The 23,274-nt window shown below is 41.2% G+C and overlaps 1 protein-coding gene across 1 annotated transcript; it reads left to right on the top strand.

Annotated features, from left to right (window-relative positions):
- MEX3C (mex-3 RNA binding family member C) lies at positions 1,074-21,899 on the top strand. The gene is made up of 2 exons (XM_021093297.1): positions 1,074-1,888; positions 20,669-21,899. The coding sequence occupies exons 1-2, from the start codon at positions 1,147-1,149 to the stop codon at positions 21,892-21,894; spliced, it is 1,968 nt and encodes a 655-aa protein (XP_020948956.1). The 5' UTR covers positions 1,074-1,146; the 3' UTR covers positions 21,895-21,899.

Below are 23,274 nucleotides of genomic sequence, written 5' to 3'. Positions count from 1 at the left end.
GAAAGAGGAAACGATGATTTAATTTCCTTGAAAAGCCCCGAAGAACTCAAGTTCAGCATTTAAGGCTCCTGATGTAACCGACCGGCCACGCACTGGGAGCCGGGCCAGATGGGCGTGGGAGGGCTCTGCCCCGCGGGAGGAGCCTGCCCGAGTTGTGCAGGGAAGGCCCAGGAGCCACGCGGTTCAGGAAACCACCCCCGCGGCTGGAGAGGGGAACACTTCACTGGCCCCTCCTTCGATGACTCTCCCTAGGCCCTTACCCTGAAAGAGGGAAATCTCTTCAACAACGCTTTCCCGGCCCAAGCCTACGCTACACTCCAAGGCCGCTCCCTCTGTGCGCTAACAGACCCCACCCAGGTGGGCCAGAGGGATGCGGAGAACCAGAGAAAACCAGGTGTATGCTTCCACTGCGTGCGCCTGCGCAAAAACCCCAATTCGGGCCCTAGCTTCAGCCTCTGCTGCCACGCCTTCGTCCCGCCTCCCTTCCCGCCCCCACCTGGGTACGTCACAAAGAGTGACATGTAAAGCGAACAATCACAGTCCCTCTCCTCGTGAGCCAGTAGGGAAAGGGGTGGGAGGGTGGGGGGAGGGCAGAGGACGGAAGGAGAAGGCTTGGGGGACTGGCTCGTCCTGGTCACCCAATCAGAGAGCTCTGGGGAAAAGCGGGGCGGGGCCCAAAAAGAGGGTGGGGGGGTGGGGCTAGGGAAAGGAGTTAGAAGGCTGAGGGGAGGAGAGGGCGGGCTCCCAAGGATTAAAAGCGGCCAATCAGAGCCCGCCGGCTTCATTCGGAGAGCAGCGTGGGGCGTCGCCGCCGCCGCCGCGCGCGCCGGGGGCTGGTTAAGGCCATGAAACAAAAGAAACCCTGAGAGGGGAGCCGCTGCCACCTCCACCAGCCCGCCCCGCCGCCGTCCCCACCCACCCACCTAGTTACCTACCTCTGCCTCCTTCCCCTGCCCCTCCACCCCGCCCTCTCCGGTCTCCGGGGGCCCTGGCGCTCCTCGGCCCGGGTCGCCAGCCCCGCCGCCTCTCCAGAGGAAAGGTGTTTGCGCGCTGAGCAGGGCCGGGGCCCTGTCCGCCATGGGGCTCGCCGCCCGCCGCGCCTGACCCGGCCGCCGCCGCCGCCGCCATTGACAGCGCGCCGCCGCGATGCCGAGCGGCAGCTCCGCGGCCCTGGCCCTGGCGGCGGCCCCGGCCCCCCTGCCGCAGCCGCCCCCGCCGCCGCCGCCGCCGCCACTGCCGCCGCCCGCGGCTGGCCCGGAGCTCGAGGGGGACGGGCTCCTGCTGAGGGAGCGCCTGGCCGCGCTAGGCCTCGACGACCCCAGCCCAGCGGAGCCCGGCGCCCCGGCTCTCCGGGCCGCGGCAGCGCAGAGCCAGGCCCGGCGGGCGGCGGGGCTGTCTCCGGAGGAGCGGGCTCCGCCCGGCCGGCCCGGGGTTTCGGAGTCGGCCGAGCTGGAGCTGGAGGAGGACGAGGAGGAGGGGGAGGAAGCGGAGCTGGACGGAGAGCTGCTGGAGGAGGAAGAGCTGGAGGAGGCAGAAGAGGAGGACCGGCCGTCTCTGCTATTGCTGTCGCCGCCCGCGGCCGCCGCCTCCCAGACCCAGCCGATCCCAGGCGGGTCCCTGGGGTCGGTGCTGCTGCCCGCCGCCGGCTTCGATGCTCGGGAAGCGGCCGCGGCGGCTGCGGCGGCTGGAGTACTTTACGGAGGGGACGATGCCCAGGGCATGATGGCGGCGATGCTGTCCCACGCCTACGGCCCCGGTGGCTGCGGGGCGGCGGCAGCCGCCCTGAACGGAGAGCAGGCGGCCCTGCTCCGGAGAAAGAGCGTCAACACCACCGAGTGCGTCCCGGTGCCCAGCTCTGAGCATGTCGCCGAGATTGTCGGTCGCCAGGGTGAGTACGGGTTGGGGGTAGTCCAGCTGGGCATGGCCCGGGGCGTGGGTGGGGAGACGAAAGAAAAGAGCTTGGGGCAGAAAAGACAAGCCCGGCGAGTTCCCCCACGTCTACCGCGACGGGGTTTGGGAGGAGCCGAGGAAATGAGAAGATGGGTCACCTTGCGAAAATCCCACGGTGTTCGGCTCCTATTCTGTTGCCTGACAAAAGGTGGTAAGTTTCTCGAGCCACCCAGTCCGGCGGTGTTCACTCTACTCGGGTTGAATTCCTGGAACATCCGGCTGGCGTGGCACCAAAAACCTCAGTGAGGTGGTAAAAGGTCGGGTCGGTTGTGGATTCGGTGTTGTGCACGGAAAGCTACGAGATGACAAGTTTGCGCAGCCCACTGTCTTGTAAAAAGGGCATGGCTTCCCTTACAAGCAGATTGTTCGGATGAAGAAATTGACAGAAATGAAGGCTTGTAGAAAGAGCTTGAGGGGGAAGGGGATGTTCATGCGGTCGTTCCAACCGCCACCCCCCCCCCACCCCTCCGCTATTCAGAAATTTAGTTTTTGAAGAACAGCCTAACTCTCTGTGGATCTTAGTGTATTCCTTTTGATACATTCTAACTCTCGAAAAGGCACATTGATTACCTTTTTGAACACTTTAGGGTACACGATGGAGAAAAATTGAACAGTAAAATAATTGAGTTAAGGAACTTTATTTGTTTATACAGTTTTCAGTAAATACTCTTCTTCATTTGCCAGCACACTAGTACTGCAGACAGACTCCTCCCACATTGTTCAGACAAAGGACCTATGTCTCAGATTCCAGGAGTAGATTTGTGAAGGTGGGGGAAGGGGATGCCCAGAGTACCTCTGTATCCGGCATTTTTAGAGAACGTCCTATGCTCTTTTAGTGTAGCTCCCCCCCCTCCTTTATAAAGGAGTAACTATTACCTGCAGCTGACTTACTACAATATGATTTAACCTGGTTGATGCATGTCTCTTTACTGTTAGGTTGAGAGCATTGTTGGGGTCAAATAAAGAGAAATGATGGCGCTGCTGCTTAAATGATCTCATCTTTCCCAAGTGGTCTAAAGTACACATAAATAAGAGGTCTGTCGAAATGGTGGTTTCAAATATCAGAGTTGGCTCATTTCTTAGGTCTAGGATTTTAATGAGAAAAGTCCCTCTGAAATCTGGATGGAGAATAGCTTATTTCAGAGACTGCCTGATGATTGGTACTTAGAGGTGGTGTTCAAAGCTGATGCCATTCCATTAAGAGTTTATTCCTATGTTTGGTAAATAATTTTGCATGCCTTTTTTGGTTGGGCATTGTTGTTTTGTTTTTGCAATGCTGAAGATACTAATTCAGGACAGAAATGTTTTCACCTCACACAGGATAAAATTATAACATCTCAAATTATAGATCCAGAGTTGGTTGGGAATTCAGTTAACAGTATCAAGGAATTGCTATATCAAGCTTTATTTTTGCCAGGCATTGGGTTTATGGTAGTTGGGAATGTGAGGTTGATTCAGACTAACTTGTTGCCTTTAGGAAGCTAACAGTCTAATAAACAGTGGAATGGCACTAATCTAATCTGTAGTTAATGGCATGAACTATAGAGTATGACAAAGTCATACATAAAAGAAAAAGAACTTCCACCCTGGAAGGCCTTGGAAAATGAATAGGACTTTAATAACAAACAGAGATGGAAGAAAGGCTGAGGGACAGTGTGAGGAAAGGTATGGAGAAATAATCTCTAGATATGATTGGAAAGTTGTGTTTTTTGTTTTTGTTTTTTTTGTTGTTGTTTTGGGTCTGATACTTAGGGGGTTGGTGAAAGGAGGCTGGGAAGGTGTGTTCAGGCCCAACTAGGATGCCACTTCCTCAGCCCAAGTTGCTTCATTGTGCTCATGGTGACAGTTTAGGATAACAAAGGAAAAGAACATGTACGGGCCAGTTTTACTAAGAGAAAAGATACTGGTATCTTTTGTATACTTACTTTAATACAAAATTTTGACCTCTGTATTATACACTTTGAAGCATGGAAAAATGGTCCTTAATTATGCAGGCTGTTACCTTTATATAGTTCCGTTATTTAAAAGTAAACTTAATTCATTTTAAGTTTTTATTTTGTACCAGATTACAGCAATAAAATTCCTTAGTTTTTCTTTTTAGGTCTGATCTTACTGGTTAATAAGGAAATGTAAACCTATTTATGTCTTAGGACATAGAGACAAAATTGCTGACTATTCCTTTTGCACTTAATAGTTTCCCAGAGTTGATAGTACTGTTAAAAGTATGTCATCATCCTCTATCTTATCTTAAGAGCAGAAAGTCTTACCCCTTTCCTGTTCTGAAATATACAACTAGTGGATCATTGACCCATTTACCACCCCCACCCCTCATCAGCACCATAATAAAACCTTTGAGTTATTTTCCCACTTGCACAGAAAATCAGGCAGCTTCTAATGTTTGCATCCTTTTATAGTGTGATAATTTCCCTTTTCTCTTAAGTGAATAAACAGAACAAATGATTTAATTTACTTTTTGCTTTGGATGAACTAAATTTTCCTCCTTAAGAATTATCTATTCCTGCTATTTTATTCACTACCTGAAGTCATAATTTTCCGTTTGATATCTCTTAATTGGTTTTGGAAGTAATTATGTCACAGATGGAGACATCTGTGACTTTAGCTCTGAAGCAAAGAGTAGGACAAATGGAATTCTGAGTCATATAGACTAGCAACTCATGTAGATGGCCTCTAGTTCCAGTGTCTTTCAAAATACAAACCACTGTTTTTGTTAGTGATGAAAGTTGGCAGATTGTTGAGCTCATATTTATACTCCCCAGTAGTATATGGTCATTTGCAAATGTTAATGTGGCCCCCTTTTTAAGCTTTGCATCTCATTTTGAAACCAACAATATTGTAAAATAAAGCTAGGAACTAAAGAGGATTATTTATAATCAAAGATTTAGAATATAGATATAAAATGTAAACCTGACAACAGATTTAAGACCTAACTTTTATTAAGTGTAGTACCAGCAAGACACATTCATAATGCTTAACAAGATGTTTAAGTCATTCCAATTTATACAGTCGTTGATAACCAGTTAGACTAAAAAGTGAATTAAAGTAGAAGTCTGTGCCCGTTTTTAACCGTGTTATAAATACATATTGAATGTCATAAATTCAGTTGTTTTAAAGACTTAAAACCCAAGGTTTTATATTATTTTTAAGATTGAATGTACATCTTAACTATTTTCATTAGTGAGTTATTTAATGGTATATGTGTGTCCTCTAGCCTCATAGTTGAGAAAAGCTATTTCTAGCCTTTTTGTATTGTATATTCTGTCTAAAAAAAAATCTTTGAGCTTATACACTTATCTGAACATTTATGAATAATACATGTGCTGATATACATTATAAAACATGTAAATAGTTTCTAAAGGATGAGATAAAAATGGAAATTGAGTGTTTGAATATTTTTTTCCCCCTGCACTCCAGTGGATTTTCTTGCACCCTACTTTGGTTATCACTGAGCTGGACCTTTCTTAGAAATTTCTTTCTTTTCTTTTCTTTTTTTTTTTTTTTAAAGGCAGCGCTTGCAGCACATGGAGGTTCCTGGGCTAGAGGTTGAATTGGAGCTGTAGCCAATGACCTACACCACAGCCACACCAGATCTGAACCACATCTGTGACCTATACCACAGCTCAGGCCAACGCCAGATCCTTAACCAACTGAGCAAGGCCAGGGGTCAAACCTATTCCTCATGGATACTAGTCAGATTCGTTTCCACTGAGCCACAACAGGAACCCCAGAAATTTTTTTCTTCTTTTTTGAGCTCCACTGATGCCCAGTAGTTATGTATAAAATTGCCACTTTTTAAACAATTAATATGTTATATTGCCTCAGTTTGTCTTAAATACATCCTTGTGAAAAGTTTTCCGGGTTTCTTTGAGTGAAACAACTCTTCAGGTTCTAAAAAAGAGAAAGCTTGTTCTTGTACTTAATTTCCCTGGTTAGGAAGAATTTCATGAGGAGAAATAGTTTCTGAATAATGCTAAAGCACACTGTCTTTTTTCCTTTTGTAGAAGAAGGGGGATTGTTGGCATTCTCTTTCTGTCGGGTACTGTATTACCTACTATTTAACTCTGCTAAGTCATTATATCCATTTTACAAGTGTAGAAAAACAAGTTTTGGTAGGTAAGTTACTCAGATAGTGGAACTTGGATTTAGACCAGTTTCTAAAGCCCTCACTTTACATTCCCACCTCAGTATTAAAGCATCCTGCTCAGGAAGGTTAATCATATCTTGAGTTAATTTCTTCCCTAATCATGAGTTGAGATACTTTATTTCTAATATATGTAACTTATAATCACCATCCAAAATAATTTATGTTGTAAAATTTTGGGATCCCTGTTACCCAGAAGTCATGAGTCTCATAGTCTAGTTCTAATGTGTCTAACTAGAAACTCACCATCATTAGTAATTTACAAGGTTATTTTGTGTTTATATACATGCTAGCTTTAAAAATCAAATATTGTTATTGTTCTAGGCTTTAAAATCTAAATGAGATTATTAGCTCTGGGATCATTGGGGAAGGTTCAGTTATTATAATTGTTTTGCAAACGGATGGGGAGATATACTGCATTTTCTTAGTGAACCATTTTGATTCACTAAGGAGCAAATGGAAAATAAGTGGTATTTTCTGCCCTGCCCCCCGCCCCCCATAGAAGTATCAGCAACCTAAAAATGATCCAGGGAGTCAAGTATTTGGGAACTGTTAACTCTGCTAGAGATTTATATTGAAAAATTTCCTTCCAGGAGTTCCCATCATGGCGCAGTGGTTAGCAAATCTGACTAGGAACCATGAGGTTGCAGGTTCGATCCCTGGCATTGCTCAGTGGGTTAAGGATCCAGGCGTTGCCGTGAGCTGTGTGTGGTGTAGGTCGCAGACACGGCTTGAATCCTGCGTTGCTGTGACTCTGGCGTAGGCCAGCAGCTCTAGCTCCGATTGGACCCCTAGCCTGGGGACCTCCATATGCCCTAGAAAAAAAAAGGCAAAAAGACAAAAAAAAAAAAAAAAATTTCCTTCCAGCAATATCTGTACGTTCTAGGTTCTTAACATGTTTTCAAGGAAATGTAGCAGATATTGCTTAATATTTTGTAGATTTGGTTTTGCATATAGTATTTGTACACATTTTAAGAAGTCAGTGCTTTTGTCTTAAACTGAATGCAAAAATGTTTTAGAGTGTATGTCTTAATATAAAAGTATATATTGAAAACTGTCCCAAATTGCCTTTAGCAGTCTCTGCTCAACTGTGGTATATTGGAAGGAGCCAGCAATCAGAAATTAAAATTTCTAAATTCCGATTACTCTGTGCCAGTAACTCTTTGTGGTCTTACACAAATCACTTAAACTCCCTAGGCTTCAGATTCCTCTTCTTCAGCTTGGTATAATCGTATCTACAGTATCTCTACAGGGATTGTGAATTAGACACAAATAGATCGACATATATGAAACTAAGTGATAGGCACATACTACTCTTGTTAAGTTAAATCTGAAATTAATTTGAACCACTGTTTAATCTCATTCACCTTTTCTTAGCTTTAGCAGTTTCACACATTACTGTAATGTGATAGAACTAGAACCAACTGATGTCTGAAAGCCTGTTAGACACATAGCACTTCTATCCAGATAGGCTTAAATGATGCTGTGATAACAAAGAATCCCAGCATCTCAATATCATCAAAACAATGGTTTGTTTCTTATTCACAGAGGCGCTGATTATTTTAGTCTTTCAGGGACATAGGTCAGGAAAGCAGCCACCATCTCAGTGTGTTGGCTGGTCTTCCCCTGTGCCAGAGGGATGAGAGACAGTGGTATAGCACACATTGGTCTTTAACTGTTAGACCCAGAAGTAATAATGATCACATCCACTCCTGTTTCATTAATCAGAGTTAAGTCATCTGGCCACACCTAACTTCAAGTGGGCGAGAAATTGCATTACAATCCTGTGTCCGTAGGAGAGAGCCAAAATATTCATAAACAGCTGTGGTGACTACATAGTATTAATTTTAAAATCTACAGGATTGTTACAGAATTTTTTAAAATGTTATTTATGCCTTGTAGAATTTGTAATTTAACTCAAAGTAGGGAAAAAAATAGATGATCATGTTCATAAGATACTAAATAGATAAAAACTCTTTTAGGAAACTCCAAATATGGATGATCTATTTTAAAACCCCGTTGATCTTCAGGTGATTCTAAAGTGACATTTATTAAACTGCGTCTTAATCCTTCCCAAATGGCTTGTATACCATAATGCATGTTTACTTTTACCTTTTTTCCCACATGCTACCAGTTAGGCACCATATAGGCATTTATAAGGATTATATATGATATTTAAGCTTTTAAAATGATACTCCAATATTAGTAATACCAAGCCCAACTATACTAAATTAAATATGCACAGCTTAATGCTATTTGAATATTTTGAGTCTTTATTCCATAACTGACTTGGAGAATTTTAAGTTATACTGCATAATTAGAGCACTTCTTTCATGCTAGTGTTTGGGATTTAAGAACAATTCAGGTAGGTATGTTGGTTGCCTTTGTCCAGTAAACAAAAACTGCTGTTCATTGTATACTGGGAAGCCTGTTTTGACCACAAGTTGTATCATGAAACAGTAAGACTAGGCCTTGATAAAATTATTTAATGAACTGAAGATGTAGTTGAAGATAAGCATAAAGTCATTTTAAATGTAGCTAGAGGAGAGTGAGGAGGGAATATTCCAAACTACTAGAAAATCTCCTCAAAAGGTTAGCACTGTGAAGTGTTTGCCCTTTGGGCTGACCTTATTACCATCCCCCTTTCTGTACTGCTCTCTCTTCTCCTTGGGCTTATCTACTGCCTTTCCACCAGTACCTGCAGGAAAGGACATTGAACTTTGAGTTAGAAAACTCGTTAAAGACCTGGTTTTACCATTTGTTGCCTGTGACCATAGACGAATCACCTCACTGAGTCTCAGTTTCCTCTTTTGGAGGAAAAAAACTTGTTCCATCCACTTGTTGTTCCTGGCCTCTTCCCTATCCCCATTTGTTGTGAGGATCAAGTTTGAGAATGCATCATTAGTACAAATTAACTGTACAATTGAAAGCATAGAGGTAATAAATTATATATGAGATAGGGTAAGGTTTATAATTTTTTTTTTTTTTTTTACTGCTAGATTTGTACTCTGAGCAAATGCTAGTTGAAACCAAAAATTATCATTTTAGTAAGTTTTTCCTAGGGTATATAGTATAGCACTAGTTAGTGATACACATGATATTTTTTTTTCAAGTTTACAGTATGTCTTAAAATTTATTTAAAATCAGAACTTTTGAAATGTATTTCCTGGTAAAGACCTAAGCTAGTCTGTAGTCTGGAAAAGAATCATTTACAAATGAACCTGATTCCATTATATGGTACCCAAATAGAGGTAATTCTGAGGTTTCTATTAACATCCTCTAAACGACATGAACCCAATTTTAAAATCCCCTGCTAGCAAAATTGTTCATCCTTTCATCTCTAATTTACACCCTTGTCTGTGTGTCACAGCTTTAGTGAAAGGCCAAATATGAGCCTTAAAAAAAAAATTTTTTTTCGATCCTTGTGTCTAAACTAAGTGAAAAGGGGGGGGGTTATACCTTTAACCTCTATTTTTAAAAATATATATACACAGGGAATTCTCCACTTTTAAGAGTCAACTAGGAAAATAAGGCAAGTGGAAAGAAGGGTGTATTTAGGGAATGGGGTACTTAGGAGTCATTAGTTTGTAACTTTGGGCAAGTCTCACCTTCAGTTTTCTTCACGTATAAAATGAGATTGAACTAGATTATTTCTTGTAGCTCTTATATTCTGAGTTTTGTCTAAAAAGAGTTCCTAAAATCATGTTAAAAGTAAGCCAGGTTTCAAATTACCAGTTAGATTGGCTTCAACGTATCTTCTCCCAGTTTTGTAAAGTTTATAATATTTTAACATGCTTTTCATAGTCTAAATATAAATTTTATTTTTAGGATAAAGATTTTAAATTTTGTTTATGGCCTTGGTGTGCAGGAGCTTGATGTGGGATCTCAGTTCTCAGGCCAGGGATTGAATCCAGACTATAGCAGTGAAAGTGCTAAATCCTAACCACTAGACCACCAGGGAACTCCATAATTATTTCCACCATACAGATAAGGAAATAGATCTGAGGAAATATTAGGAGCTTAGCCAAGGTCTCAAGCTAATAGAATGGAGCCTTCAGTCTCAGTAGACCTCCTATCTTAGTAGTTGGTAAACAAGCAGACAAAGCAACAAGGCTATACCATCACCAGCCAATGATATAAGAAAAGAAAATGACAGATCAATATCTGTACATGAACACATGTAGACACTAAATCCTTTTGGTGCTTGAAGTTTGATACAAGTCAATGAGGGCAGAATGAATCTCAGTTAGCTCTGCTTCCTTAATTTCGGTTTCAGTTATGTGAAAGAGGAGTTCTCATTGTGGCTCAGGAGGTTAAGGACCCAGTGTTGTCTCTGTGAGGATGGGGATTTGATTCCTGGACTTGCTCAGTGGGTTAAGGATTCCCAAAAGCTGCATGATGTGGCTCAATCTGGCATTGCTGTGGTTGTGGTGTAGGCCTACAGCTGCAGCTCTAATTCAGCCCTTGCCCTGGGAACTTCATTTGCTACAGGTGTGGCAGTAAAAAAATAAAAAAAGAAAAGTACCTGAAACAAAGCAGATGCTTGCTCTTTATTTTATTGAACTGAATTGTTGGATTAGAAACTTACCACTTTATTATTGTTTTAGTTTTCATATTGTGGTAACTTGGGTTTTCTTTTCTCTGTGCCATTATCCCTAACCCTTTACCTGAAGAGCTAGTCAACCTAAAGTTGTTTGGATCTGTTTGATATAGATGCTACATTAGATGGCTCTATGAATACTGGTAATAAAAACTAAAATCACATAAATGAAGCTGTTTAAGTATCACCATAATGATGCCTAAAGTAAAACTATTCTTACAGAAAATTTCAGAAAATTTCGTAAGCTATAAGGAGGAGCCTTGAACCCTGGAAAGGAAAGTTATTTCTACCGTGTGTTTTTAGGAATCCACTGCATTGCTGATCTGAACAGTTTATTTAAATATTGGATTAAGTTGTATGCATAAGAAACACTCTTACTGGGATTTAGCTGAATGATATTCCTCAGTCTTTGAAGCTAATACTGAAGAACTGGGTTCTTGTAAAATTAAAGGAGCTTTTGAATAGTCTGTCTAGACTATTCCAAGAGGAAAGGGATCTTATCTATATGTAAAATCATTAAATAATATGACCCCGCATTCTAATATATCATGCACTATACATATAAAATAAGGTGTTTTCTCTAATGTGTTTAGAGAAAGATAGTATGAGTAATGAGAGGAGTGTGGAATTATTAGACAATTTCTGAGATCTGACTTTCCAGCTGGGAAATCTAAGCTCTTTACTATCATTCCTAAAATACTCTTATGATGGTGATTAAATGAAAATATAGGAGAGTTTGGAAAACTGAAAAGTGTTCTACAAATTTTCATTATTTCAAAGCCAAGCCTGTTGGCTCAGTTAAGTCATGAAATACTTGAGGGGTTGGGGGAGTTGGCCTAAAAAGCTATCCCTTTACTGAGCACTTACTTGAGTAACAGGCATTGTAATAAATATTTTGAACATTATTTCACTTAATCCTTGCAACAACCAAGTAAGAAAATTCTATTAATATATTATTAATTATAGTTCCTCACCCATGAAGGAGAGATAGAGGTTTAGTGACCTGTTAGAGCTCACAGAGCTGGTTAGTGATGTTCTGTCCAAAATCTTGTGTTCCCCACTATTATTCAACCTACTTTTCATAAGGAAAGGAAGACTAGATATATGTATGTGAGATATGGTAGTATCTGATTGTCATCCCGAGTGCTCTTTAGACTTAAAGAAAGAGGAAGTGATTTTGTATTTTCTAGGAGAAGAGGATCTTGGTCAAAAAATAAAAGCATTGGAAAGGACCTAGAGGTTGAATGATCTAACATAAAAACCACAAGCAAACTGGTTGTAGATTAGAGCCTAATCCTGCAGATAATCAGATTTTTATTCTGTGCATTGTTTCCTTTAAACTGGACCTTGGAAGATTAACAAGTGGTAGCTGTGATAGTAAGAGTCATAGCTATACTTGTATTATTCTTGAGTTCATAGAGGCTTTCATATATACAGTCTCATCTTTTCCAAAGGGCCATGATTGTTACTCAGGAGAGTTTGTTATTCAGAAGATTGAGGGTGGGGTGAGGGGGTACTAGGAAGATTTTCCAGCTTATTTAGGAAAATACCTGAGCAGAGTTAGACGAGGAACAGGGCATGTGTAGGAGATGGTGAAGACTGGCAGAAGGTAGGTAATGGCCACTTAATTGGGAGAAGGATAGGGTAGGAGGTAGGGGTGATTTTAATATAAAACCAGGAGTTCTAATTTTCTTGAAGGTAAAAAGACGTACTTAAGGAGCTTCACTTCCTCTCCTTATTTTTATTAAAGTGTTGTATGTACATGTGTGTATACTGATTTCCCTTTTAAAATTAAATCTCTTAGAATTTGTAAAGAAAGGTATACCCCAAGGATGACCCAAAGTAAAAGTACACATAGTTTTAGTGTGTGTTATTAAAGTTTTAGCTTGCTTAAATCATCTTATATATGTAGTTAATTTATGAGATGATTGGAAAATATAATTAATTTCTGGGAAACAAAAACCTCTGAAAAAAAATCACCAACACCTCACATAACATTTGGGGCTTCCTTTTTTTTTTTTTTTTTTTTTTGATCTTTTTGCCTCTTCTGGGGCCGCTCCCATGACATCTGGAGGTTTCCAGGCTAGGAGTCTAATTGGACCTGAATGAAGCCTCTGGCTTACACCACACACACAGCAATGCAAGATCTGAGCCATGTCTGCAACCTACACCACAGCTCACGGCAATGCTGGATCCTTAACCCACTGAGCAAGGCCAGGGATCAAACCCACAACCTCATGGTTCCTAGTCGGATTCATTAACTGCTGAGCCAAGACGGAACTCTCTGGGGCTTCTTTCTTTAAAAAACAAATTCTTTTGCATCTACAAGATAAGAGTTTAAACGCCCTTTGCTTGACATTGATACTAATCATCTCCCATCTAGCCTGCTCCCCTGACATTCTACTCTCCAGACACTTAAAGCTCCCACAATACTGAGCCAGATATGGTCTCCTGGCTGCCATCTTGTGCTGTTGATTCCTTCTTTGGCACTTGTATTTCCCTCTGCTCTCCTTCCCACTTGACAAAACCACTTCAAGCCTAAGTTCAAATGCCTTTGAAGCCTTCTTTCATTTACTGTAAGCAGTAAAGTCCTCTCCTTTTCTATGCCCTCGCTGCTTTGTATGTCTGTTTTCCTTGAAGCAATTATGTCTGTAATGTTTGCATGACTATTTCTTTATTCTATACTATGAGCTCCTTAAGAGCAGAAAAGATGATAGGACTTGGAAGAATGGGCAGATATTTGGAGGAAGGGCAAATGATAGTGCAGTAGGCATTATCTTCCCCCGAAGATGCCTATAACCTACATCCCTGGAAACTGAATGTTTACTACCTGGAGTATGGACCTTGAGAAGATCATCTGGGTGGGCCCATTGTAATAACATGAGTCCTTAAGAGCAGAAAAACTTCCCCAGCTGGGTCAGAGAAGAGGAGGGATAAGAGATAAGGGATTTGAGAAAGATTTAACCTCCATTGCTGGCTCAAAAGTTGGAAGGACAGGGTGGTAAGCCATGTTGGTGGCTTATAGGAGCTGGGAATGGCCTTCAACAGATAGTTAGCAAGGAAGCAGGAAGCTCAGTCCTATGACTGTAAGCAACTAAATCCTGCCAATAACCTGGATGAGCAACTAGATAGATTCTCTCCTGGGGCTTCCAAAAAGGAACACAGCCCTGCAAACACCTTGATTTTAGCCATGTTGACCCATGTTAGACTTCTGACTTCGAGAACTGTAAAATAAAAAACTTGTGACATTGAAGCCATTGTGTGGTTTAAGTTGTCATTAGAAAACTAAAGTAGGTAATAAGCAAAATCAAAGAAAAGGATTTCTGGATTGAGGACTCTGTTTTCTTTTTAGCTCTCAGCTCCTAGAGGCTGCCTGCAGTTCCCTGCCATGAGGTCTCCATGGGCAGGTCAAGCATAGATTATTGGCTTTCTTCCAGTCTAGCCAGAGCATATCTGACTACTTCTGAGACCAGCTGGAGAAAACTCTTTTAAAGGACTCCTGATTAGGTCAGGCCCACCCAGATAATCTGGATAAGCTTCCTATTTTAAGGTGAATTGATTTGGACTGTAATTATATCTACATTGCAGACTGTAATTCTACATCTGGTTCTTTTAAGTATATCATTCCACATGTTTCATGGAATTAAAAAGTGGCCTTAAAGATCTAGTCTAGTGGTTTTAAGCTTTTCCGACCGTGACACCACCGTCCCCCAGCAAAAGAACATTTTACATTGCAGCCCATTGTATACATACTTCACTGAAACATTTGGAACCTATTAAATTGATACTGCAAATCATGGTTTGAGAAACACTGAAGATACCGTTTCAATTCCTTTGCTTCAACTCCTCTCCAAGCAGCAGAGGACCTCTCCCTCTTAATTGCTCAGGTGGCTTGTGGGAGAGGCTCTCTTTACCCTGTAAGAAAGAGATCAAACCTCTTCTATACCAGGGAGTGAGAGGTCCAGAATTCTGGCTGCAGCTAAAGGGTTTTAAGGTGAAACACAGCCCCAGCCACCGTGATAAAGAAAGGGGAAATGAGTTCGTAAAGGAGGTAGGAGACCTTTTTTTGGCCATGACTGCAGCATGTGAAAGTTCCCAGGCCAGGGATTGAACCCACACCACAGCAGCTGCTGCAGTGACAGTGATGGGTCCTTAACCCACTGTGCCACAAGGGAACTCCTTAAGAAACTTTTTATTTGGGCTATTTACTTCCAAATCAAAATTACAGCTATGAAAGTCATTAGTGCTATCCTAGTTCTTAATCTCTATACAGTGTATACACAAGCTGTGTACTGTTCAACATATGTTGGTTTTTATTTGTAGCTATAGGAAAAAACTGTTAGTTCTTTGAACTTAAAAAGCCTTATTCAGCTTTGAGGTTATCAAATCATTTACCCAGCTGTTTATAGTTAAAAAAAAAAAAATCTTAGAACTAGCTAAAAGTCTGACTGATATGCTAAGTCTAGTAAAATGTATCATTTACTCATGTTTAAAATTTTTCTAATTATTTATTGGGGGGGGGGAACTAATGCACTACTTTGGTTCAAAATTAATAAAGGAGTTCCCATGGTGGTGTAGTGGAAAAGAATTCGACTAGGAACCATGAGGTTGCAGGTTCGATCCCTGGCCCTGCACAGGGGGTTAAGGATCTGGTGTTGCCTGAACTGTGGTGTAGGTCACAGGTGCGGCTCGGATCCTGCATTGCTATGGCTGTGGTGTCGGCCTGCAGCGATAGCTCTGATTCGACCCATAGTCTGGGAACCTCCATATGCTGCAAGTGCAGTCTTAAAAAGAAAAAAAAAATTATAAAAAATAAAGTGTACAAGAAAAATTAGTCTCCCTTCCACTCTGTCCTCAAGTTAACCAGTGTTAGACTGCAGTGTTCCCTTATATAGTTGTACCAGCCTCACACTAATAGTAACGGTAATATAACACAAAGGTCATTTTCACTTGTGCAGGTATTCCTGCAGACACAATTCTAAAAGTGGGGTTGTAGGGGCTTTGGATACATGGGGTTATAATTTTGATGGATATTGTGGAACTGCCTTCAAGCAGATTATACTCTCAGCAGCTGAAATGAGGGTCCTTTTCCCCATTCTTACCAGCACTGGTTTTGGTATTTGACAATCTTATAGGTGGAAAACAATACCTCTCTGTTCATATAAAAAATGGGAGCTTTGATGTTCAGAGCCATTTATACATTTCCTTTTCTGTGAGCTAGTTCTTTTACCTATTTTTTCTGTGGGGTTTGGGGGTTTTGATATATAGAGCAGGTGTATAGGCACATGTGTAAGAGAAATCAGCCATTTGTGATGTGAGTTGTAAGCAATTTTTTTACCTTGTTTATATAGTTTTGACATGTAAAAATTCTTTTAAAAGTTCAGTCTAGTTTATCAGTATCTTTATGCCTTCTAAATTTTGTGCCAGTCTGAGATTATAAATTTTTCCATGGTTTTTTAAAATATCTGCACTTTCAAATAAAAACTCAATCTAAAATATTTCAAAAAGCGGAGTTCCTTCGTGGCTCAGCGGAAACAAATCTGACTGGCATCCATGAGGATGCAGGTTCGATCCCTGGCTTTGTTCAGTGGGTTAAGGATCCGGTGTTGCTGTGAGCTGTGGATGGTGTAGGTCACAGATGCGGCTCGGATCTGGCATTGCTGTGGCTGTGGTGTAGGCTGTAGCTCCAGTTCCACTCCTAGCCTGGGAACCTCCATATGCCATGGTTGCAGCCCTAAAAAAATAAATATTCCAAAAGCTTTTTACCTCCTCAACCTGCAAAATAATAAAACAAGTTTGTTTTTTACTCGTTTAGTTTGTGTCATCTGTTCAAAACTCTGCCTATTCAAATTATCCCCAACTTTATACATTATGATTGATGAGACTTCTTATAGTGCTAACCTGAGTTTAGACTACTGTGTTAATTAAAACTGTCTTATAAAATTTAGAAGCAAAAAAGAAATACTTCTGGAGTTCCCATCGTGGCAAAGCAGCGGAAACGAATCCGGCTAGGAACCATGAGGTTGTGCGTTCATCCCTGGCATCGCTCAGTGGGTTAAGGATCTGGCATTGCTGTGAGCTGTGGTGTAGGTCACAGACACAGCTCAGATATGGCGTTGCTGTGGCTGTGGCGAAGGCCAGCAGCTGTAGCTCTGATTAGACCCCTAGCCTGGGAACCTCCATATGCAGTGGGTATGGCCCTAAAAAAAGACGAAAAAAAAGAAAAAAATTTCCATTGGCAGTGGTATAAAAGGGGTTGGCTTTGCCATTTTCCTGTTACTTCCTTCCCCTGATCAAATTCTAAGCACATGACTCTTTTGGGGAGGGTAGGCCTTTTTTACACCCCTATCTTAGAGATATTCCATGCTCCAGCCTTTTTGTCTTACGTCTTTCTTATAAGCCATGTATTAAACGCTGATTTATTAGTGCCATAGGCTGGATAGTGTCTGTGTACCTTGAGGCATATTTTCTTAGTTAATAATATACCTACTAGGTGTTAAATAAAAAGTACTCTACAGAGGTACAACTGACGTTGCTAGTAGTCTCAGAAGCATTTGGATAAGGTTTTTGTTCTTGTTTTTTGTCTTTTTAGGGTCGCACACATGGCACATGGAGGTTCCCAGGCTAGGGGCCAAATTGGAGCTGTAGCTGCCAGCCTCTACACCATAGCCACAGCCACACTAGATCTGAGCCATGTCTGTGACCCACACCACAGCTCACGGCAACACCAGATCCTTAACCTGCTGAGCGAGGCCAGGGATCAAACCTGCCTCCTCATGGATGCTGGACAGATTCGTTTCCACTGAGCCACGAAAAGAATTCCTGGAGAAGTTTCTTAAATCACTTTTCTAATGTTCACTGTAGTAAGGTTTGAGAGGGGACCAGCCAACCCTAGACCCTTAGGCTAACTCTCCCTTTGTCTTTAAAAGAAGTTGCCCAGTGTTTTTCTCCAGGACCCTTTTTGTTAGAAATGTTTGGTCTAGAAGACTGCCTTCTTGTTAAGTTGTAGCCCAGAGTATAAATTCATATCCAGATAATGATGGTAACTCCCTTGAGTGTACAGTACGAACAAGTCGCTCACACCACCCCAGTCAGACTTTCTTAGGCATCTCTCCATCAGTCACACATTAGCCAATGGAAAGTGATTGCAGGTCTCAGCCTCAAGCAACACCTACTCTACTGAATGAGGGTGTTTTCTAGAGATTCACTCTGTTTAAATAGGTAGATATGGAAGTTTTATTGTTCTGGTCTTCCAATTCACTTTCTATTTGGAACAAAAGCAGATACAGATTTTTCCTATACTCAGACATTACACTATCAGTTTAGTTTTGTAGTTCATGGCAGATAGAAACTTAATGCAGCACTCTAAAACTTTCATGTTTTACAGTAGCATAAATTTGACTCATCTTTAGTTTCCTTGATAGCACCTAAGCCACCTCCTCCACTCGGCTCTTCTTATCTCATCCAGTTACTGCACTAAGTGCTTTCCTTGCAATTTTGCTTTTAGGCTGCAACCCCCCCCCCCACACACACACACAAGGTCTTCCCAGATATAATCTTCAGGCTAGAGTAAATCTGACTCTAAAAATCTTTTCATGATAGATACCTACGATCCAGCAGTGAGAAAGCAGCCATTTCTTAAGTTCTGCAGTTGGTGAGAAGGGGGAAGAGGCTCTTCATTTGCAGTTTAGATCCACAAGTTCAGCGGCACATTGAGTAAAGCTGTATTGAATATGCTATAATTGAAATTAACATCATCAGTTCCTTTCAACAAGGTTAGATTAGCAGTATGGGGCCAGAATATGAAAGCCCAGGAAAGCTCAGGAAAAACAAACAAAACAAAACAAAACAAAAAAACCCTAGGTGCAAAGCAATATGACATATATATAAGAAAGGCCCAGTGTTCTTTCATAGAAAAAGTGATCTTTATTTCAGAAAATTTCATATGGCCACCCAGTGGCATATACTTACAGCCACTCAGCACTTGGAGAATGCTTAGGAAGGGCACACAAACCAGTCCTGAGAGAAAGGAAGCTTCATTGAGGGTGAAGCATCTAAACTAAAAACTGAAGGGCTAGGGGAGTTAAGCAGAGCTGGTAATAAAGGAGCAAGGACAAAGGGACATTCTGGTCATGGAAGCAAGGGAGCAAGGATTGGAGTTTAATATGGTGGAAGCACCCTGCACAGTTAAAGAAGTGAGGAAGGGGAAAGGGGAGTGGTCCAGAGATGAGTCTAGGGAGAGGTAATCAGGCACCAGGGAAAGAGGGACCTTGTGTGTGCCATTGTTAAGACCATATCTTTATGGTAGCACTTTAGCAAAGACCTAACCATGTGATCCGTGCTTTATTCAGAAAGCATCATCTGCCTAGGGTGAATATAGACTGGATTGGAGTGAGGCAAGCTTGGAGTTAAGGAGACCTATTTGGTTGGGGGTAGAAGGTACTGTTGCGATTAGGCATATTAGAAATGTCTAGAAAGAATTAGTTTTTGTACAATTATGAATTTGTTGAGGGCCAAAAAGGAAAATTAAGAAAAAGATCTGCCCAGATTGTAACATGTGTCTTCAGTAGCACCTAGCTTCTTTATTTTGAGGAACGAGGAATGGCATGATATATTCATGAGAAGAAATCTATTCTGGCAGGCTTCATGTTGAGATCTTTGAAAAGTATAACCTCAGAGTTGTATGCCTTAGTTATATGGTTGACATTTTTAAGTTATATTTTGAAACCCTCTAATCTTACACACTTGGCACTGGTAATGGGTGATTACTTCAAAAAGTTATGCATATGTGTCTTCGATATTTTAACTTAAATGTACTTAGAATTTAGAGCCCAAGCCTTTTATTTGAGAATGGGGCTGCCAGCCAGCGTGGTCCTTCAATAAAACCATGTCCAACGGCCATATTCTGTAGTTTCCAGTATGTTTCTTTTGAATTTCACAAGAACTTTACAGTGAGTGCAAAATTATTCTGTGTTAGTTTTTTTTACCCTAGGATTTTACAGTTGTCCCATCCAACAGCATCTTTTTTTTTTCTTTACTCATCCTTTATTGAAATTTCTAAAAATAATTTTCATACTAGTTCAGTGTCTTTTTGCATTCATATGTTACTGGTTCATGTAATAATTTAGCACATGAGTACAGTTAGTATAAACAGATTTGGGGAGAAAGAGCTGATTTTTAATAAGCCGGAAATCCAGCTGATGAACAGAAGTGAGACAATCTACTAGCCTTGAGCACTTTGCTCTTATCATCAGTTGAACTGTACAGAGGGAAAGGTAATGATAAGGTAAAATGATAAGACAATTAAGTGGGAATCAGTTGAAGAACTTTTATCATATAGTGTAGTTGTGTGAAATTGGAGGTTCTTGAACTAACAAAACACTATAACTTTTAAAGTCAGACTAGATTTAACTCTGGATGTGCCTTTTACTAGCTGTGTGAACTTGGACAAGTTATATACATTTTTTTCTGTACTTCATTTTCCTTAGCAATAAAAGGAGTGCAGTAGTCTCATTCTTAGGGTTGTTGTGTAGGTTAAATAAGACAATAGATATTAAATGTCTCACATACACGTTACCGGTTTTTCTTTGCCACCAACACCCTGCAAGGTAGTAAACTGTTAGTATTCTGAAAGTCAGCCCACTCATAGTGTAGCTATCCTATATAGAGTATTCCTGCATCATTTGCAATGGTTAATAACGAGAGAGAGAAAACAATAATCCTCTTAGTTTAAAACCTCTAGTAGAGGGATCCCCAGAAGGGTGTAGTTCAGGATCTAGGCGTCTTAGTGAAGTTAGGAAAGTTTTATTATATAGTGATAAGTTTTTCTAATAAAGAAAAAAAACTCTAAAAGGGGGAAAACTGCAGACTCTTAGGTTAAAAGGATCTCTCTCTGATTTGCCTTTATCAATATTGTTGAAGTAGGTGTTGATTCTAATGAAATCTTTTCTTTCTAACAGGTTGTAAAATTAAAGCGCTGAGAGCCAAGACGAACACGTACATCAAGACGCCTGTTCGTGGTGAAGAGCCCATTTTTGTTGTCACTGGGCGGAAAGAAGATGTTGCCATGGCCAAAAGAGAAATCCTCTCAGCTGCAGAGCACTTCTCCATGATTCGTGCATCTCGAAACAAAAATGGCCCGGCCCTGGGAGGGTTGTCATGTAGTCCTAATCTGCCCGGTCAAACCACCGTTCAAGTCAGGGTCCCCTATCGTGTGGTAGGATTAGTAGTTGGACCCAAAGGAGCAACTATTAAAAGAATTCAGCAGCAGACCCACACCTACATAGTAACACCGAGCAGAGATAAGGAACCTGTCTTTGAAGTGACAGGGATGCCCGAGAATGTTGACCGAGCACGAGAAGAAATAGAAATGCATATTGCCATGCGTACAGGAAACTACATTGAGCTCAATGAAGAGAATGATTTCCATTATAACGGTACTGATGTAAGCTTTGAAGGTGGCACTCTTGGCTCTGCATGGCTTTCCTCCAATCCAGTTCCTCCCAGCCGCGCCAGAATGATATCCAATTATCGAAACGATAGTTCCAGTTCTCTGGGAAGTGGTTCCACAGATTCCTACTTTGGAAGCAATAGGCTGGCTGACTTTAGTCCAACAAGCCCATTTAGCACAGGAAACTTTTGGTTTGGAGATACACTACCTTCTGTAGGCTCAGAAGATCTCGCGGTTGATTCTCCTGCCTTTGACTCTTTACCAACACCCACTCAAACTATCTGGACTCCGTTTGAACCAGTTAATCCACTCTCTGGCTTTGGGAGTGATCCTCCTGGTAACATGAAGACTCAGCGTAGAGGAAGTCAGCCATCAACTCCTCGTCTGTCTCCTACATTTCCTGAGAGCATTGAACACCCACTTGCTCGGAGGGTTAGGAGCGACCCACCTAGTACAGGCAACCATGTTGGCCTTCCAATATACATCCCTGCTTTTTCTAATGGTACCAATAGTTACTCCTCTTCCAATGGTGGCTCCACCTCTAGCTCACCTCCAGAATCAAGACGAAAGCACGACTGTGTGATTTGCTTTGAGAATGAAGTTATTGCTGCCCTAGTTCCATGTGGCCACAACCTCTTCTGCATGGAATGTGCCAACAAGATCTGTGAAAAGAGAACGCCATCATGTCCAGTTTGCCAGACAGCTGTTACTCAGGCAATCCAAATTCACTCTTAACTATATATATATACATAAATACTATATCTATATGGACTCGTAAAGGCATGGGTATAATGGTACCCCCAGTAAACTTCCTAATGAATTCTTATGACTGTTATCAGGCTTTATTGGGATTAGGCTAAAGTTGTTAGTAAACTTATAAAAGGCTGCTATGGTAACACTAAACCTAAGTGGTCTCTTGTCTATTAGTTTGGTTTGAATTATTAATACTATCTTGTAGACGCAGAGACATAGCTTGTGTAAGAATTGCTAAAGCTGACGTTCAACTCGGCTGAGTGAAGATAATCATAGGTTGTGTGACCCTATGAGAAAAGTGTATACGTCTAAGATTTCAAAACGATGGGTCCCAAAGCCTAACCACATTAAGAGTTTATGGAGGGTACTTGGCATTACAGATGATTCAGACACTTCCAGTGCTGCCTTCTTTACACTGCCAGTTTTGACAAAACAGGTTTGTTTGTTTTTTATTTTACAACAACTTATGCCTAATTCTGCAGGATTGCAAGTAACTTTTTAATGCATTGTGATTAATTATTGGTAATAATAGGGCTGATGGCAGTTTACTCAATCACTGGTTATAATTTGGGACAAAAACTGCTACATTGACCTTCATCTCGCCCAGAGTGCTCACGGCTGGTGTGATCAGTGGATCAGGAATGCAATTGTGTCGATTGTGAATTCCTACCCATTGCCTCCCTCGGTGAATATGGAAATGGCCACCTGGGTTTTTCCATTGCAGGAAGGGCTTTGGGATGCACCTATATTGGCTAATCGAGGATGTGAACATTCCATTCATTAGTCTGATCAAGCTATTGATTAATTTTTAGACTCTAGATCAAAATGTGAAACATTTTATGTTCAATCCATATTTGTCTTGCACATTATAAATATATTTTTATTTTTTAGTAATTTTGGGGAGGGGGGAGAGAGGGGTAATAATGCCCTTAACATAATTCACAAAAGCAGCTGTGACGACCTCCAATCAGTTTACTTCATTTCAAAACTATTTCCAATCACAGGAAAGATTTATTTAAGATACACTTTTACATTTCACCTGTGGATGTCTGTGACTTCATCCTCAGTATGTTCCCAAATCTGTGCTGGCATTGAATGGACAAAACATTGTACTGGTGGGTTTTTCTACTAATTATTTTTTGAAGCGTTATTTTCCCAACACAAAAGAGCTTTTTTTCTCAGTATAACAAAAATTGAAATCCTATGTGTATTGAATAGTAAATAGACAAATTTTATTTTTTATTTCCACTTGAAGAGTTACATTTCGTATAAAAGTTTACAAATAACGGTTTTTATTTTGATTTTTTCAGTATAAAAAATTGCCTTGATGGCATATTATGATGTAATGCTAATTGCTAGTAG

The sequence above is a fragment of the Sus scrofa genome, chromosome 1, assembly GCF_000003025.6.
Source record: "Sus scrofa isolate TJ Tabasco breed Duroc chromosome 1, Sscrofa11.1, whole genome shotgun sequence".
Classification (NCBI taxonomy): domain Eukaryota; kingdom Metazoa; phylum Chordata; class Mammalia; order Artiodactyla; family Suidae; genus Sus; species Sus scrofa.
The sequence above is the reverse complement of the archived record's forward strand: the minus strand, read 5'-3'. Positions and strand labels throughout refer to the sequence as shown.

Coding starts and splice junctions, on each gene's coding strand:
- MEX3C (XM_021093297.1), top strand. CDS start 1,147: ATGCCGAGCGGCAGCTCCGCGGCCCTGGCCCTGGCGGCGGCCCCGGCC. Junction 1,889..20,668: donor CGAGATTGTCGGTCGCCAGG/GTGAGTACGGGT, acceptor TCTTTCTAACAG/GTTGTAAAATTAAAGCGCTG.